The 17,523-nt window shown below is 42.6% G+C and overlaps 1 protein-coding gene across 1 annotated transcript in view; it reads left to right on the forward strand.

Moving 5' to 3' along the window:
- The window catches only part of VPS13D (vacuolar protein sorting 13 homolog D), a 177,634-nt gene that overhangs the window by 35,027 nt on the left and 125,084 nt on the right, over positions 1-17,523 (forward strand). Inside the window, exons 20-34 of the mRNA XM_075279845.1 lie at positions 506-657; positions 1,666-2,697; positions 2,931-3,021; positions 4,295-4,421; positions 4,519-4,699; positions 4,782-4,964; positions 7,144-7,191; positions 9,875-10,058; positions 11,298-11,508; positions 11,606-11,777; positions 12,841-12,956; positions 14,011-14,223; positions 15,241-15,503; positions 16,569-16,702; positions 17,329-17,484. Coding sequence (XP_075135946.1) covers positions 506-657; positions 1,666-2,697; positions 2,931-3,021; positions 4,295-4,421; positions 4,519-4,699; positions 4,782-4,964; positions 7,144-7,191; positions 9,875-10,058; positions 11,298-11,508; positions 11,606-11,777; positions 12,841-12,956; positions 14,011-14,223; positions 15,241-15,503; positions 16,569-16,702; positions 17,329-17,484 — 3,263 coding nt within the window. The remainder of the gene's footprint in view (positions 1-505; positions 658-1,665; positions 2,698-2,930; positions 3,022-4,294; positions 4,422-4,518; positions 4,700-4,781; positions 4,965-7,143; positions 7,192-9,874; positions 10,059-11,297; positions 11,509-11,605; positions 11,778-12,840; positions 12,957-14,010; positions 14,224-15,240; positions 15,504-16,568; positions 16,703-17,328; positions 17,485-17,523) is intronic.

The following is a 17,523-nucleotide window of genomic DNA, read 5'->3' on the forward strand; positions in this document are numbered from 1 at the left end:
CCACGGCGAAACCGTTTTTTTTAACCGGACACAAAGTCGGATATGCAGGAATGGGTTTGAAAACTGACCACCAGGGTTACGTCCTCTGTCCAGTTTCTCGGGGCAAAAGACGGGAACCCACCAAATTGACTAAAGCGGAGATGGGGCACAGATGTGAACCTGCCCTGAGATCTGAAAGCCCATATGTCAGTGGCAGGTGGGGGTGTGGAAATAGCTGGGTGGGCTTTTCTTTGCTGTTTTGTTTCGTTCAATAGAAGTGAATGGGAATTCTAGAAACATTAATGTTTCTGTGCTCTCGGCTACCCCTTGCTGCCACAGATTGATGATTATTCCGATATCAGCCTTGAAATGCTGAGATAAGGAAACTGCCACTCATATAGATGTCTCTATATATCCTGCAGATGTGTGATGAGTGGGACATTGAGTGGACCCTGTGTAATACTTGTACAATGTGGCTTTAATCTTCCTAAACCGGCTCATTGATAAATTTTGGTTTCCTCTTCAGCTTTCCATATACTACACAACACTACCATACAGTTTAAGATGGAAAAGTTCAATATAGAGCGTGACTGTGAACTGACCTTTTCCTACCTGGAAGATTCCTTAGAGGTGGGAAGCATTCTGAAGATTGAGGGAAATTTTGTCAATTACGTTCAGGTAAGTAGATTTTATTATAATAAAACTTTGGCAAGGAGTCAAAGTCTTCTGCATATGAAAAAATACATACTTTGTAAACTTCTGCCCTTTAATGTGGCCGCAAGCCATTTTCCTTGTAGAATCCTGGTGGAAGAAGTGATATTAATGTGATGTATCTTCTGTATAATATAGTGGGTAACTAATAACCGATCACATGGATCCTGGGTAGTCACCAGTTCTCTCAACCTCCTGTTGCTAAGTAACAGTTGAAAGAATTTAGACAGAACCTTTAAAAAAAAATCATCATTTAGCACTACCCGTATTCTAATTGGCCAGAATTATGAATAAACATTTGATGGTCTAATCCAGTGATGGTGAATCTTTTAGAGACCGAGTGCCCAAACTGCAACCCAAAACCCACTAATTTATCACAAAGTGCCAGCATGGCAATTTTCCTTAATACTGAGCGGATCTACAATTGTGGGCTGTTACGGACCCGCAAAATATGGTCATGTGAATGGGGCTTTACAGAGATTTTAATGATACAATCAACTTTGTACTGCATTTGGTATAAGTTGAACAATTAATATTCACTTTTTACATCGCACAGATCTGTTTTCTAGTGAACGTGCAATGTTATTATGACCTATAATAATATCACGTCTGCTATAAAACAGATACTGTGTGATATAAATAGTGAAAGGGCCCCGACACAGTACAATCTGCTCCACAGTGGTCCCCACACAGTCCAATCTGCTCCACAATGGACCCAACACAGTACAATATGCTCCACAGAAGCCCCAACACAGTATAATCTGTTCCACAGAGAGGGCTCTGAGTGCCACCTCTGGTACCCGTGCCATAGGTTCGCCATCACGGGTCTAATCTGAAAAATCGTTGTGTTATTGGTGGGTGCCAAAACCCAATTGCCAATGTAAAGGAAGGGGGTGGTACTTCTGCACGTATCAGAGCCTCTTCAGCTATTCCATACATTTGCGAAGTTTCTTAACCTTGTGCTTTCCTCCTCAGGTGGTTCTAGCAAAACATGTGTATGAGCAGGTTCTGCAGACTCTAGATAACCTGGTATACAGTGAAGATGTCAACAAACTTCCTCAAAGCTCTGCCACTCCATCCAGCCCGGTGACGCCAGAAAAAGTTGTCAGCAAAGGTACCGATGTCTTCAGCGACCAAAGAGAGAGACATTTGTTTGACAGTAACAGCTTTAGGTCAATGTCCAGCAAATCTGTTTCTATTCACGAGAAGACGCCATTTACTCAGGTTCAAGCAAATTTTCGTATCTCCGAATTGCAGATTCAGCTCAGCGGGGATCTTACTCTTGGTGCTCAAGGCTTAGTAAGTTTGAAGTTTCAAGATTTTGACATTGAGTTTAATAAGGATCACCCGCACACATTAGCTATCCAGATTGCATTGCGCTCACTCCTCATGGAAGACCTGCTTGAAAAGAACCCAGATTCAAAGTACAAGAACCTCATGGTCTCAAGAGGAGCTCCTAAACCTTCAAGCTTGGCCCATAAAGAGTATCTGTCACAGTCATGTCCATTAGTGTCACATGTGGAATATCCAGACATGCCAAGGTCCTTACCATCTCATATGGAAGAGGCTCCAAATGTCTTTCAGTTATACCAAAGACCAACATGTCCTTCTCGCAAGAAACCAAGTGAAGAAATAGATTCTGAATACCCACTGACTCCACCACCTTCTCCTACAGCTGAGAGATCAAAGACATCTTATACAAAGGACGGTTTCGATGAGTCCTTGGTACATATAAGCGTCTTCCTGGTGGATAGAAAGCATTCAGAGTTTTCTTCGAAGTATAAACGCATCAATCGGAGCGTCAATGTGGATTTTAACTGTTTGGACGTGTTGGTCACGCTGCAAACATGGGTAGTGATTTTAGACTTTTTTGGAATTGGATCAACAGCTGATAACCACGCTTTGAAGCCTGAACCTACAGATCTTAGACAGTCGGTGAGATCAGAGACAAGCACAACCAGCGATACTGCTGTCCAAGAACATACAAACACAAAGCTGGATCTCAAGGTATGAGAAGGGATGAGATACAAAACTTCATAGACTGGCTTACACACACTGGCATTCACCCTATAGTTATCTTTCCCCCATTCTCCTCCATATATATGCAGGCTTCTCAAAAACTGAATTATTTGCATGTTAACATGTTGCACCTCCAACGCTTCTTTTGTCCCACATCTATTGTGCACGGTTACACTAAGTGATTGTGTTCTACGTAAATGTCATTTTTTTTATCTTTGTAGGTTCATTCGCTTTCATTGGTTCTAAAGAAGACATCTAGTGAACTGGCTAAAGCGAGTGTATCCAAGCTTACTGTCCACCTTGAAAATATCGGTGAGTGTGGATTAGATAGGAGTGTCAGCTCTCCTGATGTATCTGTTTTACTAAATACTTGTATTTTTGCCATGAATTTTGGAGCATCTTTGGAAAGAATTTTACATTGCTCCTTTATTAATCACCTTGGAAATGTATGACAAAAAATATTATCACAAAAAATAATGTCACAGTTTCCAATGGGAATGGTTGCAGCCAGTTATGAGTTTCGCTGTATGTTTTCAGAAGGAATAACAGACAACTCCTCATTAAATCGCTCTCTTCCATTTGTTCTCCTTTCACTTGTTCATGTGCCTACAGTGGGTTGGCAGGATCTCAGTGCATATAGAGTATACCATGATCGCAGCATCAGGAGATGCAGAGTTTTGCATAGAAGCCATGTACACAAGACTGTAATGTGTATAACTAAGGCCCGGTTCAGATCTGCATTCGGGTTTTCATTCGGGGAGTTCACTTGGGGACACCCCAGAACGGAAACATATCCTCATAATATAAAAAAAAAACGCGGACCCCATAGACTATAATGGGGTCCGTGTGGTTTCCTCTCTGTTTCCGCACGAAAAATACGAAGAGAAAAGTGCTGCTTGCGGGACTTTTCTCTCCACATATTTCATGCGGAGAGGAGAACGGTATGACCCGAACGCAGATGTGAACCAGGCCTAAGATTCTTTGCAAAATCGCTTCATTTTATATTTTAGAAGTGTTGAAACAAAAAACAGGTTTCTAAAGTCTGGATATGCCTTTGCTTTGCTTACGCTAGTTTCACACTACCATTCGAGTTTCCATTTGTAATGACTTCAAGAAGTATGAGGAGTCAGGGATGAAATCCAACAGCAACTTTGTTTATTTGCATCTCCACACATAGATCTGCAACTTCTTCCTAGCAAGCAATCCCCATCTCATTCCTAGTTCCTGTTCCCATGAGTCCCTGCTCTTAAAGAGACAGGACTGCTTGCTATATATTACACCATTCTTCAGGTCCGCTAGGGGCCCCCAAAAAATGATAACTATCTGCTTAAAAAGCGGTTACCTGCAGGAAACCAGCGCACCCATAGACCCGGTTTCTGCCAATTTTATACTGAAATCGGAGGAGAGAAAAATCCTGTTTGTAGGAATTTTCTCTCCACCTATATAAGGGGAGTTGGGGGTAAAACCCCTGAGTGCTAGTGTGAACCAATCTACCACTTAGTGGAGTCATGTTTAATTTTTTAACATTTTCATTGATTTGTGTGTTTTCGTCTTAATGTTCTTCATTTTCCTTTCCTTCACTTAGAGGGAGACTTAGCCTTGCAGGGAAGCATTGGCAGCCTGTCGCTGAGTGACCTGACTGTACACGGCGAGTTGTATACCGAGCGCTTCACCACTAGTGGAGATGAGGCTCTGATCTTCCACATTTTCAAGTATGATTTTTGTTACTTGTGTGTATATGGTATTATATTGTGCTATTTAAACTTTTCATTTTTAGTATAAGCAACATTGAATGTTTTTTTTCTGCAGATATGGCCCTCCTGATCCCAAACTGAAGCGAGAGTATGACATGCGTGTGAGCCTGAGGATGGCCTCTGTGCAGTACGTACACACTCAGCGCTTCCAATCTGAAGTCGTTTCCTTTATTCAGCACTTTACACAATTACAAGATGTCCTCGGCCGGCAGAGAGCGGCTATTCAAGGCCAAACTGTAAGTAGAGAAAATCTGAATTGTCCTGCAGTGTATAAAGGGAGAATATCCTGCATCTCAATCTCTTCTTGTGTTTATTAAGGTAAGAGACCAGGCGCAGAGGGCCTCTCGGATCTTGCTGGACATTGAGGCTGGAGCCCCTGTGTTGCTCATACCTGAGAGCTCACGATCTAATAACTTAATTGTTGCCAACCTTGGGAAACTCAAAGTGAAGAATCGCTTTCTGTTCTCGGGAGCCGCAGGGACATTCTGTTTAAAAGATAAGGTATTGAAAGTTAAACCTATTCTATAACCTGTATGTCCATCAGATGTACCTGTAATAGTATATGCACCATGAGTAGATTTTCCAGTATATAGACTGGGTGCGGTGAAGCATTGAAAGGGTTATGTCTTGAAGATAAACCCTTACATAAATATAGCTTCTCCATAAGCTGTGATGGTATTGGGAAGTTTTAGCTTGCCATACAGGCCAGCCATTCAGATGAATAGTTGTTCATGTAATAGATATACAGACGGTCTCTGAAAAGGCCGGAGCTGCTCTGGATCATTGTGGAGGTCCTGAGTGACCACCTCACTCCATTCCAGGACATACAGAAAGAGTAGACTTTAGAAAATGGCCTCCTTAGTCTTGGAGCGCGACCTTTATCCCCAGACATGAATATAATTTACCATTTGCTTGTACTGAATTTCCTTTAGTTATGATCCATTGTCTCCTAGTACTTACAGTAACTTACTTGAATTAGAAGCACATTCTTTGTCTTCCAGTCATTTGCGCCCACAGGATCCTTTTCCATTGCAGCTCCTAACCACCTTTGGATGAAGTTGTTGCATGGCCCAATTCTGAGAGGGCTACAGCTTCATGCACAGCTCGAAGGCCGGAAGCGCAGCTGAGCATGGGATGCAGCAGTAAACTAGTTTATGGATCCCCACTGATCATATGGTGATAATGGATGCTGGCATATGCTATCATTTTATGAGATGGGTAAACCCTTTAACAGCATAGTTCTCCAAGTTGGCCTAGATGCCTCATAGGTATACTGCTCTACTCTGCCACCCCATCTGCAAGTTTTGCAGGCTTGTATTAAAGGAATATTCCCATGTCCCTTACTCACCAGTCTTCGCTGCTGCAAAGACTTCTTTCTTCCTGGTTTTCGACGTCAATTGGTGGGCGGGGTTTCATATGCAAAGCCATACTGTCCGACTACCTCCAGTTTAGCTCCGCCCACAAATTAGCGTGTAGCTCCACCCAACACATAGCGTGATCCTATGGGACAACTGAAGGGCCTGTGATGTCATCAAAGGTCCTATAACACTTGGATTTAGCTTGTTCTACATAGAGTCAGCTAAATCCTAGTGGGCTAAGGGACCAGGTCCCACTAGGATTTAGACTGTTTTATATAAGAAAGCAGCACTCATTTCCCCCTTCCTTTATCTGAGAGCAGGAAGCTAGGTCACATGTGTGGTGCAGACACAGGAACAGCTACAGACACAGGCTCGCTCCCGTGCACTTAGCCCCTCCTCCCTCCCCCTGAGAGCAGGCAGCTACATCACTTGACATTTGAGCAGATAATCCCAAGGGCCATAAAAACGCAGTGTCAACAATGAAGTGAATAAATTAAGATAGTGGACAAATAAAGCAGTTTGCTGAAGCAGTGTATTTAGGAAAAGTCTTAAATCCACATTAACAAGCAGTATAGATAGGATCCTTGTGATGGGACAACCCCTTTAAGGATTCAGATTATTACTGAGAGAGGCCAGAATTCCCCATGTGGGACATTTAGGGCACATTCACAGGACCCATGTCCATTACAAAAACAAAGGGGTCCTGTGCCCATCTTGTGGCTGCAGCCAGTAGAGAGGTGGCCATGCATGGTTCTCTCCATTTATATCTATGGAAGTTCTTAAAATAGGCTTGCAGGGGAGCTCAGCTATTCTCATAACTTCCATAGCGAATGCAGAGAGCCAGACGTACATGGCCACCTCGCCACTTATTGCACTAGGGAGACAGAGGTCCGTCCTGTTCTCATGACAGGAGTACCCCTTTAGTTACACATATGCTAAGGAATTTCCTGTTGGTAACCAATTATAACTAAACGATTAGGTCTTTTATTAGTTTACAATGAGCTGCATCTGCTAAAATCTTAAAATCACCAAGGTACCAAGTATACAGAGCACCTGGCTTCATATTTCCAATTCCTCTGCAGCGCCACCACAGGGTAAATGAAGCATTACATGGTACCAAATGAAGTCAGCGGGCCTGCTCTTTGAATTTGCTGTGTACGCTTACTAAGGATCTTCCTATATATACTCCATAATAAATTATACAGGCTATTTTCATGTTGTCTTCACTGTCTGAGCTGTAATTGTTATGTCAGCACAGATCTTCTAGTTATTATGTCTCCTTCAGGAGTAAGATTTTTTTGTAATTTCTATTTGTTCTGAAGGACGTAATTTTACATGGGTCTTCCTACAAGGATCCTGTGTTATTAAAGGTATAGCATTTACTTCAAGGGTTTTTGAGTGCCTTTCTAAACCTTATGGAATTCTGCTGGATTATTCACTAAACTAAGTGTTCACATTGTGTCAATGAACCAAATGTACAATGTTAGGGGGCATTCACACGGAGTAACGCCGGGCGTGTATCACAGCTGTATACGCCTGCGTTACGGCAGACTGCCGAACACTTCCCATTCACTTCAATGGGAGCGCTCGTAACAGCGGCGTTTATGAGCGCTCCCATTGAAGTGAATGGGAAGTGTTTGGCAGTCTGCCGTAACGCCGGCGTGTACGGCTGTGATACACGCCCGGCGTTACTCCGTGTGAATGCCCCCTTACCTATGACATTGGCCCATAATTCCACCATTCTTTGATGATAAAGCGCTATAGATAGGTAAGGTGTATTGCAGACTACCTTAGATGCATGACAAGGTAAAAGCTAAATAAAACAGCCAACGATGAAGTAAATTAATAGTAGGTAAGCGCCACCTAGAGCCTGGGCATCTACGGCCGGCATCAGATGTAGCAGCACACGAGTCAACACACTTATGTACTTTGACCTAATAAAGAGCACAAATCTACATGTACATATTGCAGAACATAATCCAAGAATTCCCATAAGTGTGCGCTGCGGTTTTCCACTATTATTGCTATTATTTTTCTATAGCGTGTGCCAAAACTTTCTCTGGTTGGTTTATGTGATGCATATCTTATCCAAAGCTTTTCTCGGCCGGTGAGGGCTGACGTTCTGCTTCTCTTATTTCAGATGTGCAGTGTAAACCATGGGGAATGGATAGGGGTAAAGTAAAGATCAAACATTAAAGGGGATTCCCATATCATAATATGTAATGGCTTATCCTTGGTATATGGCTTTGATATCCAGTTGGTGGGGATCTGACTATTGGCACCCCAACCAATCATATGATTCAAGGGGGCATGATTCTCAGGCAAAGCCTATATCTTCCTCATTGTTTACAGCCCTCTATACACCAGTGTACACTTAGTAGCAGCTGCGCTGGCTATTGCGACATGGTCCCATTAACTTGAATGGAACGAAGGTGCAAGGCAAGAAAACATGGCGTTGTGCAGTTTGGACCAATGTAAATAATAAAGAGACCAAGGCACTCCCCAGAACTATTGGGGTGCTGAGAGAGGTCAGAAAGCCAATACTAAGCATAGGCTGTCACTATTGTAATCCTTGATTTAAAAAAGTCCACACATTGGAGAAAAGCTTCATTCTTTGTTGCAGATTTTCAGCTTTTTTTTCCACAATGTGTGTCCTCAGCCCAAATGGATTTTCTGGTATTTTAATATTGACCTATTCCATTGTGCTGATATTAGCAGCCAGGATGTAGGAATGTAGGGTACGCTATGTAGAGGCCGAGCTGGCCTGCAGTAACCCAGCTTGGCCATTACACAGTGTATGGCGCCGTGCACTTCCAGCTCCATACACTGAGGCACGTTTATGAAGACTCGTGATAAATGACACGTACCTTGTGCTGTTTGCCTGGTACACACAGTGCAGTTTGGAACAGAAAATCTGGTCCGTGTATCCGCCATATTTCCTGCTTTGAACCCAATCTGAAGAATGGAGACTGCTTGCATCATAGTGATTTGTAATCCTAGGAGTTTCTGCCTCTTTGCAGCTTCACTATCCCATGCTGTATATAGAGCTACAAGGAAGCAGAGACTCCACGTGACAGAACACTACGATGCAAGGAGTCCCATTCTCTGCCTAGGTTCGGGCTGGGAAATCTGGCCACTATACGGACCACATAGTCCAGTCTGGATTGGCCTGTTTACATGGGACCTCTCTTAGGAGGTTAGTTTGCGATTCCAATTGAATCCTGTACACCAATGGTCTTTACCATGTCATCCACCAGCTGTTACATCTTCCAGAATCAGATCAGTTTGAGAGGCTCTACTTTGTGTAGATGACACCTCATCTCAGATTTTTCCGTTTTTTGGGTTTTTTTGTCCTTTAGGTCTAGAGCTCCTACTTCTCTGCCTCTGATATTCCAGTTCTGTGCTATGCATGGGTTTTTGGTGGCCATACTGCATGCTTTTGATGGTTTGTTCAGTGGTTGCCTGATCCTGCCGTCATACTTTCTCCCCAATCCTTTAAGTTTTGGTGATGTGTTCAATGTATGTTGGGAACAGATGGAAAGAATTATGACAGCAGCGTCAGACTACCCGGGGTTTGTTTGTTGTCTGTTCCTATGGAGATACATAGATCTGTATAGAGCTATGGACCCCAAATGATAGAAAAAGTGTCATTAGGACCTATTGCAAAATGTCTCCTTTTTTCATTTAAATGTGTTAGGAATTTTTTTTGTGTGAAATCACCTTGAACTAATTTCATTAAGCAGGTTATCCATGGTTAGAAAAACTTGTCTACTTTCTTCCCAATATAGCATTACACTGATCCATGGTTAATTCTTGTATTATATCTCAACTGAAATGAATGTAGGTATAATACAGTATACTACCCGTGGATAGTTGTGAAGCTGAAAGCAGATATTTTTTTTCTAATCCTGGATAATCCCTTCAAGAGTAGTATTAGATCAATTAGAAATATAATATTGAATATTGAGAAACGATAACCTGATGGTTGGGAATACTTGAGGTATCAGCTAGACAAGAATGTTAGTCAGTAACTGTATGTTTCTCTTTTAATAGAGCCTGGGTAAATCTTCATCGCCCATTGTTACTCCAGAGCACAAACTCCATTCTAAAAGAAGTGACCACAGAACAAGTGTGGACTGTGATTCTGTGGAAGGTCTGGTTATGGCGTCAACCTCAAAGGCCAAGAAGGAAACAAAAATATCTAGTGCACCTGACTGTCCTGATCCAGGTAATCCAGGTAAGTACTGAGACAGCAGCCAATCCTTTCCCATTTGGACAAGCCCCTTTGCAAGACCATCTGGCAATCAGCTGATCGCTGTGAACCCAGCAGCTTAAAACCCCCAGCTGATCAGCAAGTTTTGGGCAGCTGTACAGCTGTTTTTCATGTGGCGGCCACTGCAGGATAAATATGGTATTGCATGAAGCTTTTTGATTTCATTTGGTGACAGTGCATTAGTTGTTGACACTGAGTCCTCCAGCTGTAAGCTTTGGATTAAATAGGGTCCCTAGAGGGACATCCCTCTCTCCCTGCCCCCAGTGACATTGTTTCCCTGATAGGGCATATATAAATGGACTAAGCTAATATAAAAACTGGTTTAAAAGATAATGGGTCACCAATAATAATAATAATAATACATTTTATTTATATAGCGCCAACATATTCCGCAGCGCTGTACAATTTGTAGGGTTAAAATACAGACAGATACATTACAAAGAGAATCATTTCACACAATGGGACTGAGGGCCCTGCTCGCAAGAGCTTACAATCTATGAGGTAGAGGGGGTGACACAAGAGGTAGCAGGGGCGGCATTACTTATACAGGGGTCAGACACTTCTGTAATAGAGGTGACTGTCATTACACAAACATAAAACTTTATGAGCCGTCACCAGTCGTGTCCTGTAACATGTGGATGGAGCTTGGACCTATAAAGTTAGCCTGAGATGACATCATATCATGTGGGGTAATGTGGGAACGGGGACAGAGGAGGGTTAAGGGTTTACGTTAGACATTGTGATAGGCTTGTCTGAAAAGATGCGTCTTTAGTTTGCGTTTGAAACTGTAGAAGTTGGGAGTTAATCTTATTGTCCGGGGTAGAGCATTCCAGAGAAGTGGTGCAGCTCGGGAGAAGTCTTGTATACAAGCGTGGGAGGTTCTGATAATAGAGGATGTAAGTGTTAGGTCATTGAGTGAGCGGAGAGCACGGGTTGGGCGGTAGACAGAGATGAGGGAGGAAATGTAGGGAGGTGCGGCATTATGGAGAGCCTTGTGGATGAGGGTGATAACTTTATATTTTATTCTATATTCTATATAAGTAAGTACCAAATAAGTACCCTGACCAAAAGAGGTCTATTGTCTTCTTCTGCAGCGATGAGACCCCACTTATCTGACTTCAGTATTTTCTCAAGTGGATAGATAAGTGTTTCTCACTTGTGTACCTGATTGGAAGATTTTTCTTATTTTTTCCCCCCACATAGATGAGCACGTCTGCTTGTTGGACTGCATTGTGGTTGACCTTCAGGACATGGACATCTTTGCTGCAGAGAGGCACCCTAGAAATATTGCTGACGGTCAGGAAAAATTACGGACAGACCTTTTGTTTCCCTCTTACGTGGTCAGACAGATGGGAGGGAGCCTTCTAACAGAACGATGCCGACTGAAGCTACAGCTAGAGAGGAACTTGGATAAGTAAGTCTGGAATTGGAAATGTGTTACAGATATAGTTAGATCATTAAAAAATGAGAATGAAACCTATGGGCTTTCTGCTTCTAATTTTATTTTCCAGAGAAATCAGCCACTCTGTTCCTGACATGTCAATCCATGGCAGTCTGTCCTCTGTACACTGCTCGCTTGATCTTGGTAAATATAAATTAATCAAAGGATTGCTGGAGAATAATTTAGGAGAACCTGTTGAAGATTTTATGCGGCCATATGACCTGCAGGATCCGAGGATTCATGTAAGAAGTTGTGTGTAATGTGTTTTATAGTTGTATAAAACTATACCTTACTCCTGTCATGTAAGACTTGGGCAACATGGATAATTTGCTGCCCAGCCTGTAAAAATTATTGGGAGTAGACCATGTTGCCATTGCCCATCTTTAACAGAGGTGCCAAGGAAATATTTGGAAATTGTATAATATCTTAGGTCTAAGTTTAAATGGGCTTGGTAATATTATCGATGGATGGCATAAGCTATCTAGATTTCATTGTCACAGACGCGACTGCTCAGGACCCCACTGCGGGAGCCTCACAGAAAGCAGACGGAAAGAAATAAGAGTAAGGCTGTGTTTAAAGGGATTGTTAGAACGGTCCTTTAAAGGGGTTGTACCATTACAGACACTTATCTCCTGTCCACAGGGTAATGATAAGTGCCGCATTGCGGGGGGGGGGGGGGGTTCAATTGCTGGGTCCCCCAGCAATGAGTGCAATAGAGGACTGAAAGTCTCCCCCCCCCCCCCTCCCTTTTGCACTTGTGGGAGTGGGCTCCATTCCCTGCTGCGGGGCTGCCAAAGATTGCAGTCATTCACAAGTAGGATGCATGGGTCCTTTTGGTTCCCCATTCTGCTATACCCAGCAATTGGACCCCCAGCAATGTGACAATTATCCCCTATCAATAATACGATCACAACGTGTCCTGATGCTGGAGTTGCCAGTGATCATCTGTTATCTGTGGGACACCTTGCTATAAGGCTACATGCACATGACACAACTGCTTCAGCTGATTGGTGGGGGCTCTGGGTCTCAGATCCCCAAATATCTGATTTAGAGGACAATGTTTATGAATAGACGATCAATATAAAATGCTTGAAGACTCACAGCAGATCTTCTGCGCACATTTCCCACCACTATTTCCCTGCAAACTACAATGCAGTGCTTGTTATTGGGGGTTTTGTATACATTTGCATAAATTCTATTTTAGATGAAATCTTTACATTTGATTCATATATATATATATATATATATATATATATATATATATAATTTATTTATTTTATTTTTTTTTTTTTTTCTTAACTACAGACTGTCCTGAGCGGGGAGGTTTACACTGGTGTTTCATTTCTTATTGATATGGTTAATGTCAGCCTTGAACTTCTTGAAGACATAGGAAAAGATGGAGTAAGCCATTCTCTGGCTCGGTAAGGAAAGAAAATGTCTGCATTTAAAGGGATTGTTCAGCAGTAAAAAATGATCACCTTTCTGTTGGATAGGTGATTAACATAAATTTTAGATTAGTGGGACTCCAATCACTGATCAATAGACCTCTGCCTCCCACCAGCTCAACTTTATGAAATGGTGATGTCTCATGTACATAGGCTGTTACTGTAATTCCCATATAGTTGGATGGAGCAGCAGCAAATGGAGCTTGAAAATTTCAACGCAAAGTATATTAGAAATCCCCATTAAAGAGGACCTTTCACCACTTTTGGGCACATGCAGTGTTATATACTGCTGGAAAGCTGACAGTGCGCTGAATTCAGCGCACTGTCGGCTTTCCCGATCTGTGCCCAGTGTGAAGAGCTTACGGTGCCGGTACCGTAGTGCTCTATGGTCAGAAGGGCGTTTCTGACAGTTAGCCAGGAACGTCCTTCTGCCTCGCGGCGCCAATCGTGCTGTGCTGTGGAGCGGGGAGGAACGCCCCCTCCCTCTGCTCACAGCGCATTTGCGCAGCGCAGTTCCTCCCCGCTCCACAGCACAGCGCATTTGGCGCCGCGAGGCAGAAGGACGTTCCTGGCTAACTGTCAGAAACGCCCTTCTGACCATAGAGCACTACGGTACCGGCACCGTAAGCTCTTCACACCGGGCACAGATCGGGAAAGCCGACAGTGCGCTGAATTCAGCGCACTGTCAGCTTTCCAGCAGTATATAACACTGCATGTGCCCAAAAGTGGTGAAAGGTCCTCTTTAATTTCTAAAATAGTTGTCTAGAATTAAACAAAAACATCTACTTTCTTCCATACACCGCACCACGCTTGTCCATAGGTTGTGAGTGGTATTGCAACTCCGCTCCAATAAAGTAGATTGGGGTCAGTTGTAACTCCACACACAACCTGTACACAGGCGAGGTACTGTTTATGTAAGAAACCAGCCATGTTTTTTCATTCCTGGCCTACACTGTTCAGAATATGTTAGAGCAATGGTTGATGTCATTGGTGCGTTTTGTTATTTCTAATTTATTTTCTTTAATTTTAGGTTTGACTTTAAAAAATCAAAGCTTCTTTTTGAGAGCTTTTCAAATCAGACTAAATCCATTAACCTGGTTTCCCACTCTATGATGGCCTTTGACACCCGCTACACAGGGCAGAAGCCACCCACCACCCAAAAGCCGAATGTCTTTAACTGCATCTTACAACCATCTAAAAGCTACAGCAACCCTGGCTCCTTACAGATAGAGTTACATCACAGGTAAGGAAGTAACACGTATAGTTTGCTGATATTTGAATGAATTACAATGCTATCAGCTATGTAGACTTGTCCAAACGTTCTAGTATGTACAATTTCTCCTTCTTATTTTTAAAGAGGACCTTTCACGTCCTCATAGATGTGCAGTAGAAAGCTGACAGTCTGCTGAATTTAGCGTATTGTTGGCTTTCCTTGCATGTGCCCCAATGCTGGAGATATTGGTGCCATTAATTTTGGCATCAATATCTCCCCACTGTCAGAAGAGCAGGCCTTACAGCTCCTCGTCATCGCAACACAGAGCTGTAAAGCCCGCCCTTCTGACAGTGAAGGGATATTGGTGCTGAAAATTCTGGCACCGGTATCTCTAGCATCAGGTCGCATACCTGGAATGCTGAGAGTGCACAGTATTCAGCGCCCCATTGGCTTTCTAATACCACCAGTGCCAGAGAACATGAAAGGTCCCCTTTTAAAGGGAATCTGTCACCAGGAAACTCTGCTTCAACCAGCCATGATGCATTGTAGGGGACATTACACTGAGCACCATCATACCTTTATACAGTGCTGTAGATGCCTCTGAGAGTCAGCTCTTCAATTCTGAATACAGAGCCCTTGCAGACTTTGGCGTGCCTCATTTCACTGGAGCTTCATTTGTATATGTTTAAAAATTACTTATTCAAGACATGGTGCATCTATTGGACTATCTAAGGTATGATGTGCTCATCACAATGTCCCCTACAATGCCCCGTGACTGCTCTGTTTTCTCTGGATTCAGCATTTCCAAAGAACTTTGAACACTCTGTATTTTATATCTAGTGCACATGTATGAATGAGTGTATGTAAATAGACATTCCCTAAGAATAGAAGCACAATATTATTTGTAGGATAGCCTAAAAGAGCGGTTGCATGTATCGCTGCAAGCTCCTGATCTACCAGCATAGCCCTGGCCAAAATGCTTGTGTGACCTATCAGTATTAAAGTATTTCTGGTTTTCCTCTATCAACCGTTTGTCATACATTGTAGATCCACAAAGGACACCTCCTGCTTCACCGTCGTCCTGAACAACCTCAGAGTCTTCTTAATATTTGATTGGTTGCTACTTGTGCACAAGTTTCTTCAAACGCCCAGTGAAACTAAGAAAGTAAACCTGAGCCATCAGCCTCTAGAAAGACAGAGCAGTTCATCAGCCGTGGTCCCTAAGACAGTGAAGTCTGGCGTTGTAACAAAGAGGTCTTCTGTACAAGTGACTCCTGAAAAGCAGCTGGAAGTGAAGATCAATGTGACTGGTGAGACATTCCCCTATACTTGCCTGTATATCATTATAGCACCATAAATTTTCCCTGCCAGTCTCTGGACCATGCACTGTGTTACAGGAGCAGAATCTGCCATTAAGATAATTGACTACAAAAAGGAAAGCCTAGGGCATGCTTCCCTTCTTTGGCTTTCAGTTTCCTCTTATGGATTAATAAAAGGAACAGTACTAAGGAATGGTGGCACTGGTTTGTTGATGCAATTATTAAAGGGGTTATCCAGTTTTCTAAAAATATCATGAGTCAAATAACAGGATGCATCAATACAAACCATTTCCAATATATATTCAGCATCGTTTGATTTATTTTCAGGTCATTGATCTCAGCTGTGATGTTTCATTTGCAATCTCACTACTCCTCACAGTGAGCAGTGCAGTCAGCAAAGGAAATGTCACAGCAATGACCTCGAACATGGGAGGGATTTATTATAAGTGATTTCATTGCAAGGGAGAGCGGACAAAGCAATGAAGGAACGAAGTTGAATCATTAAAAATGTAGTTTGCCCACGGCTTCACTGCATGCAAATAACAGTTGCAAGTAGAAAACACACAGTTGAAATTTTTTGTCTTGTCCCTATCAATCCCAAGCAATAAATGCTGTTAGTTTTGGTGCCTGATATAATATTTTGGCTCTGTACTGTCAAGGGGGTAGCAAGGGGTGTGAATCTGAGCTCTGACACTGGCAGACTCTGATTGGAGCTCTGAATCACATCCCCTGCCTGACAGTAGAGAGACTAAGTGGCATATCAGACACCAAAACTAACTGCACTGATTGCTCAGCAATGGGGGGGGGGGTATAAAGAAAATACAAACCGTGTCAGAATCATTGGAGTGGAGCTATTATCAGATGTTTAGAACTGGAGTTGGTGGAGGTGGTGAAAGGTCCTCTTTGAGCGCCCTCTAGTTAATATTTACTCCTTTCTGCCAGGTATGAAGTTTTACTAGTCCCATTTTCCGCACTAGACCTGATAATGTCTTTAGCTGATGTGTGTATATAATATATGTATGTCTTTGTATATAAGAATATTTGCTATTATTACAGGAACAGAGTTTGTGGTTGTTGAAGATGCATCTTGTATTGATACAAATGCTATAATTCTCAAGGGGACGACTGTTCTCACTTACAAACCCAAACTAGTGGATCGTCCATTTTCGGGCAGCTTATTTGGTATTGAGGTAAGCCGGTTGCTTAGTTGTTTTATCACGAACTCCACACAAACTAGTTGTAGAGTAACTGCAGTCAACGCCTTTTTCCTTTGATGTCATACATCCTAAGAAGCTGAGATCCGGGGGCGCATGGAGACTTCATATTAGAGAACTATTTTAAAGGGGTTGTCCAGTTCAGAAAACCAATTTTCATTTACTTTTGTAATTTTGAGTTGTTATAAAGGGGATTCCTATCCAGGCTCCTATCCTTTGTGCCAGTTATAAAGGGTGTGTCCTATTTTGACCTGTCCTGTTACATAGACAACTCATTGATTTGAATAAACACAGTGTAATGCTTAATTTCTCCTGTGGGAGCGCTGCAGGGAAGTTGAACACTCATTGCTAGGTTTCTGTGACAATAACACCGAATCTCTGGGGATTCAGCAGAGGGATGCTTTGTGATCAGCTTATTGTCAAGGCACCTTTAACTGTCAGTGATGAGCACAATTCTCCATGTCAGGCACTGTAACAACTCATGTCATCCTTGCCATTAGATTGTTGTATATTTGAGTTGGTTAAATAAAATACTATTGGCAAGGGCGACATGTTTTATTGAATTTTCACAATCATCATCTTCATCGTTGTTGTTGTTATAGGTATTTTCTTGCCGTTTGGGGAATGAACACGACACTGCTCTCTCCATCGTTGATCCCGTTCATGTGCAAGTAGAACTGGTTGGAAATTCAACCTACCAGAACAGCTCTGGCCTCATGGATGCATTTAATACTGAAGATTTCCCTCCAGTTCTAGAGGTAAAAGAAGAACTGCACCATTGTCCTCCTCCAACATCT

This window comes from Leptodactylus fuscus, chromosome 6 (assembly GCF_031893055.1).
Source record: "Leptodactylus fuscus isolate aLepFus1 chromosome 6, aLepFus1.hap2, whole genome shotgun sequence".
NCBI lineage: Eukaryota > Metazoa > Chordata > Amphibia > Anura > Leptodactylidae > Leptodactylus > Leptodactylus fuscus.